The 8,546-nt window shown below is 45.6% G+C and overlaps 1 protein-coding gene across 4 annotated transcripts in view; it reads right to left on the reverse strand.

Moving 5' to 3' along the window:
• Nucleotides 1-7,436, reverse strand: part of gse1b (Gse1 coiled-coil protein b) — a 247,634-nt gene extending 240,198 nt beyond the window's left edge. For 2 of the 4 annotated variants that reach the window (XM_053500513.1, XM_053500511.1), the window contains exon 1: nt 4,972-7,436. In XM_053500513.1, coding sequence (XP_053356488.1) covers nt 4,972-7,008 — 2,037 coding nt within the window. In that variant the 5' untranslated portion in view covers nt 7,009-7,436. The remainder of the gene's footprint in view (nt 1-4,971) is intronic. The other 2 variants (XM_053500512.1, XM_053500510.1) reach the window with 1 other exon arrangement.
• Nucleotides 7,437-8,546: the final 1,110 nt, after the last annotated feature.

The following is an 8,546-nucleotide window of genomic DNA, read 5'->3' on the forward strand; positions in this document are numbered from 1 at the left end:
AGACTTCTTCTCTCGTGTTCAGAACAGCGCCAACCATTGTTTACACACTCTCCTGTGTATCTTACGTACTTCTAGAGGCTTAAAAATCAGCATTCACTAGATTTAAACTATATCTCAAGTATATGCAATGTTAGTGCACGGATCTGTTTCTCTTCTGCTTTCGATGTCACAAGCTGCATCTCAAATTGGAAAACCCTCACCATATTTTAAAAAGAATAGACTCCGTTTAGAAATAGATTTATACAGAATTTCATTTTGACTCTATAAAAAGTTTCGCTTTAGAGATACAGGTTCTGTAGAGACTTTAGAGAAATGTCGATTGATCTGCAGTAACACTATACAGAATAGCATCGATTCGCTAGAGACTTATGTCTGACTTCTCTTGAAGAAGACGCTTATTAAACTTTGTTTATAATAAACTTACTTAGCGCTTATCCTGGAGGAAACCCACCAAGCATGGGGAGAACATTCAATATACATATACACACACCCAGAGGCAGGATTCATACTCTCGACCCTGGAGGTACAAGGCCACAGTGCCAACCACTATCACGCCACCGTGCCACCTTAGTTTATAGTTCTGCTGATTTGATGTGCTCCTGATATATCATTTCTTTGACAGATTTGGCATGGCACTTCATTCAGATGTAATGGTTGGCCTTTCCATGACAAAAAAACCCCAGTTTGGAGAAAGATGTGATTTATTTTGTACAGAATTATAACCGCGGTGTGGTTTGGTGAAGTGTATCAATGTTTAACGGCTGTCAATTACATGTGATCGGAAAGTGATTCATGTCAGTATTAGTCCATTTATAAATGGATAAATAGTTTTATCAGACAAGTTTAGTACAGAATCAGCATCAGGAACACACACACACACACACACTAAGTAAACAGTCAACTGTGGTTATTGGCGGAGTCCTGCTCCAGGTTTGACCCCTGGTTCTGACTCGGGCTATGTGGCCCTCAACAGGTCCTCATGGGAAATGTAGTATTTCCTGGAATGGGTCTGTTCGTGCGACATTAATGAGAGAAAGGTCACAAACACCGCACCAGGTTGTATTATATTACGTACGGAATTTAAGACAACCACAGGCTAGAAGGTCTCCGTGTGACAGCGTCTGCTGGGAAGCATGTCTTAGTATGTTATTGTCACTAAAGTGAAATAATAAAAAAAAATGCCTGCATGGTTGGTTTTGTTGCCATTCCAAATACCTCATCCAGTGCAGAATGTGTATTCAAAGGGACGACTCTTGTTACAGAACACACACACACACACACGCACACACACACAGTGAGTGAGAGAGAGCGAGAGAGAGAGAGAGAGAACTACAAAGTAAAAAATGTTCACATTCAAACAAATTCCTGACGCCATCCTCTTATCATCCATCTGGTCGAAAATTACGCACACACACACACACACACACACACACACACATGCTCGATTGCACTCCTGAGGATACTTCAGTGCAAGTCTAAGAGCATGTATAATTCGCTTATCCCTGAAGAGTTCATCTCTCCTCTAAGTTTTTCGAGGAATGCACTACCTAGGTGCTTTTCTTTCCATAAAACACACACAGATGTGCAGTACCTGTTTAATGAACAGCACTACATGAACATGACCCAGAAAGCATGACTGAAGCTAGCATGATGGATTTGACCCAGCAGGATTGTAACTGCGAGGGTTCTTCTCCAGCCCTTCACTCCACACACCAGCAGCGACAGTAAAGGCTCTCGCGTGGGTTTCTTTCAAAATGCTTTTCACTACAGATTACCATCAACTAACAGAATACAGAATACTGTACAAATTACATTTAATGGCATTCACTGTCCCGAAATACACTTAACCCCTCCAAACACTGACTATAAAGTGTTTTTATAAAGTGTTTTACTTTTCTGTTTATGTGGCAGCCTTTATGGGAGGAACACTGTGTTATAATAAAAACTCTCATGAAAAAAACGATCAGTGAAATAACTTACAACTGTTAACACTGTGCCTCACACCTCCAGGGTCTGGGGCTCGATTCCCACCTTGGGTGCGTGTGAGTGTGTGGAATTGGCGTGTTTGGTGAAGTGATGGGAAGTTTGGATCATTTTAGTTTTGAATCTCGTTCATCAAACGAACGAATCTTTTTTTTTGTTGAGTCGTTTAGTTCATTTCGTTCTTTTGAACAAAAATAAAACAAAATGTTACATTTTCAATAAACAGACCTCCAATACGTCTACATACACACATTTTGGCTGTAGTTCCAGTAATGAAAATATTATAATGCAGCTAAGGACATATTATAATAAACAGAATGAGTAGCTCACCTCTTATATCTTCTAGTCTGAGTCGTTCGTTCTTTTGAATCTATTGCACCGCATAGTGTCTATGGGAGTCACGTGACAAAAGAACGACTGATTTGGACTAAAGGACTCGAGCGGTAACTACCTTATTTCCGTTTCCTGTACATAACCTACAGAGGTTTTGCGATGCTTTGCGCGTGCGCGCCCAGTAGAAAATGAACGAATCACTCATTTTTCTTCATCATTAAAGACTCGTTCAAAAAGAAAACTAATCATTTATCAAGGACCCATCACTAATTCACACAATACGGGCAATTTGGGATCTCCAATTAGCATGATCCGCATGTATTTGGACTGTTGGAGGAAACCAGAGTCCTACCAAGCACGTGCGAACTTGGAAAGAATCGAACCCAAACCCTGTCGCCTTTATTCAACAGAATAAATAAATAAAAACCCTAATGAAACTGTCCTGGACAAGCAAACTGGTACCTACTAATTCCAACAAAGAAAAGATAACTGTACCTACGTGCTGTGAAACATGGAGGAGGCTCGGTTATGTTCTGGGGCTGCTTTACTGCATCTCCTACAGGATGAGTTTAATCTGTGCAGCCTCCAATTAAATCTCAAGACTATCGAAGCATCCTAGTCGAGACATAACACCCAGTGTCAGAAAGCTCTGTCTCGGTCATGATGATGATCCAAAACACACCGGGTAAAAACACCAAAGACCAAAACACAAGAGTATTATGTGTAATAGAGGCCTTTTATGAGTGCTGATCTAAATCTTATGGAGCATCTGTTGAAAGAGCTGAAACATGCAGTCTGGGGAAGGCACGCTTCAAACCTGAAACAGCTGAAGCAGTTTACTCAGAAGGAGTGGGCCAAACTACCTGTTGGCATGCAGGTGCAGCAGTCTCGTTAAGCGCTGTAGAAATCGCAGTGACAAAGTTGTACAACGAAATATTAAGTGGAGAGTCCAATTATTTCTGTCTAGGCCAGTTTTTTTCGTGTTATTATTATTTTGTTAAATCACATTTCCAAATTCTTTACATGACCATTGCAGGTTTTTTTTTCTTTAATGGAAGGGCACCAACAAGTTCATCCTCGTGTGTAAAAATCTATATATAAAGCATTAGACTCGCACCAGAGTCCAGCGCGTCTCCCATTACACCGGCTAATTTGGATGTAACCACTGAACCGACACCCAATTCACACTTTACTTATTCATTGTGCCAAAGACAAGAAAGGTAAGGAAGGTGCATAAACTAAAGCAAAGCAGAAAATTTTGAATTGAACACCTGATTAGAAACAGGCTGAAATGTGAAAAACGAGGAGATGAGAAGAGAAAAGATGCATAAAAGAACTTCTGTCTTGACCCTGACACTCAGTGATATCAGCACTTAAACACAGATCGCATGTCACTAGAGGACACAGCACCTGTTTCCTCGCACCAAGGGAGCCATTACCACCCCCTTTCCATCCCTCTCTCCTCCTCTCCACCAACATTAGCTATGAGATCATGACTTGGCTCTGAGAAGGAACACCTTACCGTCCAGGAAAACCTCATTCCCACAATCACACCCCACGAAAAAGCTTCTGGCTCGACTCCACGCGTTCAGATGGCTGCGTTTGGATCCGAGTAGGAACGTGAGAGGGTTAGTGGGAGTAAAGTGCTTTCTATCGCACAGCTGGGAGCAACATTATGCCTTTCTTTCCTTCTCTTTGCCTGTAATGATTTTTATTTTTTTAAAGCATTAACACTGTGTTTCCAAAGACTTTTCGCATACGTTTTTACCTTTCCATATAATCAATCTAACTGTTCTTAGCTCCAAACTAAACACCTCTGCAAAAGACATTTCAACTCTCTCCAGCTCTTCTTCTCTCATCCATTAGTGTCAACCTCCAGAATAGCTTAATCAAGCGCTTCCAGAGAGAGCAGAAATTAACCGGTCGGCCAAACAGCTGGACAGTTGCTGTTTAGATAATAGCTTGGAACAGAAACACACAGATTACCCCTGATTATTTCAACCTCTCTTATTCCTAGTATCCCTTACGTCGTTTCTTTTTTTTTCTGCAAAAAAATAAATAAAAAATAGGAATCTGTCTGACCCTGACTTCGCGTTTCGTTTCATCATACTTCCAGCTGTCCCCTTGTTCGGGCGAGATGAGCATCCGTGTCACCGAGCTCCAGGGCATCCGAGTGGAAAGCTTATCGGATCAGGGAGTGAGTAAACAACAAAACAGGCTCATCTTTCACAGCACACAACTTCCTCCCATATACACACACTGTCTGTCTTATATGAACTGTGAATCCCTGCTTCATTAGGATTTCTTACCTGGATTCCTCTATGAAAACACTCTCTGTTTCCTCCCCCGCAGAAATCAAACAAAGCTTGTTTTGGCTGTCAGGGCTGCATTTTGGAGGAAAGCTGCCCGTTTACAAATGTTTATTTATTTCTCAAACGCGAGCTTTATCTCCGCCTGACCGCCTGGCTCTTGCGAGTTTTCTCCACAGATGGAAAATACAAGGATGTGCCATCAATGTTCACACAGGTTTTAACACACAAATTTCAAACCTAGGCTATATTTTCATCAGCGGATAAACTGCACCAATTTTTAGACTCTCATAAAACACTCAAGCCAAAGGCAAACGGATTCGATAGAGCATCCACGTATTCCTACCTTCTGCTTCGTCCCTGCTGGTCTTCCACGGTCCATGCCGTCCTGCTGCATGTTCTGTCCAGCCAGCACCATGGATTTACATTCCACACACGATCCTATTGTGAGCTGTTTCCCATCATCCACCACAAGAGTGTGGCTGACCCGCGGGGCGTAGAGGAAGACGGGCAGCCGAGCGACATTGACCGCCCTCAGCCCCAGCGCCCTTCTCTTCTCCTGCCTGCAGAAAAAGCAGACGAAAGACTCGCAGTTGTATTGACGTGACCAGGGGCTGCTGGAGGGCCCTGATCCAGCAGCCTCGTGCTGCGCCCACTGAGCCAGCAGGTCATGATAGCACAGGCAACAAGCGGTCACCAGGCCGGTGGCATCCGCCGGGCGGGCACGCGGCGCCGGCGTGTGCACGGTGAGGAAAGGGAAGAAGGGCTCTTTTTCTCCGCATCTCCCAGGAGGATTGACGTGAAGCTGATACTCTGTGCCTGCAGAGAGCTCCGCCCCGCACAGGTAACACACGGAGGTGTGGTGACGCGAAGCAGGAACGCTCTCCTGCGCTCTGACGAAGCTGCTCGAGACTCCTCCTGCCGTACTGGTCTGGTGGTATCTCCCGAGGAAGGTGCTGACCGAGGTAATAAGCTCCTCGCTGAGGCAGAGACGGTATGCCATCCAGATGTCCTCTAAGATGGTGTAACAGGTGGCGCAGCAATGCACTCGGCCATCCCGCATGCTTTGGGCGTTCGGTGGGCACGGAAGCAGGCCGATGAAGGGAAAGTACATGGCACCGCGGGCTTTGCCTACCCCCGCACGGGAATGTGCCACCCTGACGTCTTGGGCGCAGTCCTGCCCGCATAAATAGCAGGCCTCCCCAGGAGGATGTTTGGAAGTTAGGGGGCGATTTTTTTTAGGGAAAACCCTGCCGCTGTCCATATCGGGCGACGTCGTCCTGGCACCTAGGTTAACTGGCACCACGTAAAGGCGCTGCAGGACAGGTACGTCCGCCAACTCGAAGCCCTGCCACTGCTGCATGAGTGAGGCATGGCAGCTGGCGCAGACCAGCGTGCGGCCCCCTGGGCTTATCGGCAGAGCGCCGGGCGGAGGCGTGTGCAGCCACAGGAAGGGGAAGAAAGGCTCAGTGGCAGCTCTCTCCTGCTTCTGTACACACACTTCAAAGCGGACGCCCGGAACAAGCGCGCAGCCGCAGATGTAACACACGTGCCTGTCCTGAGTCTGGAATCCCACTTGCTTCCCCTGACTTTTCCTCTCGTCCTCGTCGCTCGTGACGTTAATCTCATCGCCGTCAGATGAGTCGCACAGCCCGGATCCTCTGGCTCGCGCGCCGGGGCTGAAGAGGAGCTCCTGCAGCCTGGAGCTCCAGGTGGGCGCGTCGTCAGCAGGAGGGCTCTGACCTGGAAGGTTCCCCTGGAACCGGGACGCGTGATTGCTCATCATGACAGGCGGGCGCGCGCTCTCGGCGGCCCTCTGCGCATCGGAGCTGTGCTTCATCCCGCCGCCGCCGTCCTTACGTACCTTCTCCTCTACATCCACTCTGTGTTCTCCGGCGTCCGAGTCTGGGTCGTTATCCGAGAACGACGAGAAGTCCGAGTCGTGGCCGCTGACCGACGGCCGGGTGTCCGCGGCGGGGTTCCAGTCCCGGGGCGCGCGCCGCGCGTCGCACTGATGCGGTCTCTTCAGCCAGTACACGCGCTTGTCGAGCGGCGTGCGGCTGCGCTCGAACGCGTTCCACTGCTCGCACAGGAAGCACCGGCACACCGCGCACACCCGCGCGCTCCCGTCGGCGTCGATCTCCGCGGCGCCCGGTGCCGGCTCCTGGCCCTGCAGGAACGGGAAGAAAGGCGCGCTCCCGTGCCGGTACTTCACCCGCAGCTCCAGCTCCTTCCCCGGCGTCACTCCGCTGCCGCAGATGAAGCAGTGCACGAGCGAGACGCCGTTCGGCACGCGACCCGGACCGGCGGCGGACGCGAGCGCGGCGGACATGAGTCGGTGCTTGCGCGGTGTCTGCGCGTCCTTCTCGCCCTCCTCGTTCATTCTCCGCTCGGGGAAAACATCCGGCAAAAAAAAAAAAAAAAAAAACTTCAGCAAAGTTCTCTCCTTTACATCACACACACACACACATCTTTACTCACACACTCACACTCTCTCTCTCTCACACACACACACACACAAATCCTCTGTGTGTGTATGTGTGTGTGCATGTTGCAGTGTAATCAATCCAAGCAGAAACTCCACTCCGTGTTCGAGGTGTGTGTGTGTGTGTGTAAGTGTGTGCGCGCGCTTGTTCAGAGCCAACTTTCGGTCTGCGCTCGCAGCCTGCACTCTGCGCACAGCGCCATCTCCAAACGCGCTCCGGCTCTCCAGGGCCAGCCAGAGCCTCAAAACATCTGGGGTGTGTGTGTGTGTGTGTGTGTGTAAACGGACACCGGCAGATTTAGGAAATGAAACATGAGGGCAAACACGATTAGGACACGGTGCTTCCTCGGCATGTCCTTGGGAAAAAAATGTCTCGAACTGTCCCGAGTCCACTGAGACCTGGGATATCAATCACTGTGACATCTTAGATCAAACGGGATACAGTGTAGAACTTAGTAACTATATTGCACATCAAACAAAAAGTTTAAAAGCGTTTTTTTTTTATTATTAATTTGTTACTTTATTAATGTTTGTAATTTATTACTATTATTTGCGACAGTTGCTAATCATATTGTACCATACCAGGTAATCATATATTTAATCATTTAATTTAAATAAAACAAATATAATATCACATTTTTTTTTTATTATACTTACATTCTTTTCCTTTTTTTTTTCTTTTCAAGTGCATGCACCAAATATAATACATGTCCCTCCATAACATATTTTACTCACCTATGCGTACTGGAAGGGACATGCTCTAGTCACGTGATCAAAGACAAGCCATCCATCTTTTTTTTTTTTTTTTTTTTACAGATTTTCCTCCAGTAAGCAACACATAATCATCATCATCATCATCATCAAGTGTCATGGCATTAGATCTGGTCAAATTAAAACAGATTGAAATACATCTGATATCTGCTGCATTTTACAGATAAAAATTATATCTTAAATAAAAAAAAATCATTTATTAGAATATTAAAAAAAGTTGAAAAGAAAATTATGAAGGATAAAAAACGCTCAAACATTGGTGCTCAGGAATTGAAAGCAAATTTACTTTTACAGTTTTCACAAGAAGTAACAAAAATGTTATATGTATTAATTTTTTTCTTTTAAAAATATTTGTGAAATAAAATTTGTCTCTGTTCACATTTACGTTATAGCAGCTATAAACAATCCCTCCCACACCAGCCTTTTTTTATCAAAAGACAAAAAACTTTACTGTGTCATGCTACTAAAAAAAACAGCAAAAATGCCTACTTATAGAAAGCACTAAGACTGAAGACTCCTTCTATATTATAATAAATAATGGTATATCTCAGTGCAGAAAACTTGTCCTCAGATGGGCAATTTTGCGTTGTTCTATGTTAAAGTTTTTTTCTTTTTGTTTTTTTGTTTTATATTAGACCTGGAGGACTTTTTCCACATATTTGAAA

Source organism: Clarias gariepinus, chromosome 7, assembly GCF_024256425.1.
Source record: "Clarias gariepinus isolate MV-2021 ecotype Netherlands chromosome 7, CGAR_prim_01v2, whole genome shotgun sequence".
In the NCBI taxonomy this organism is placed as follows: Eukaryota; Metazoa; Chordata; class Actinopteri; order Siluriformes; family Clariidae; genus Clarias; species Clarias gariepinus.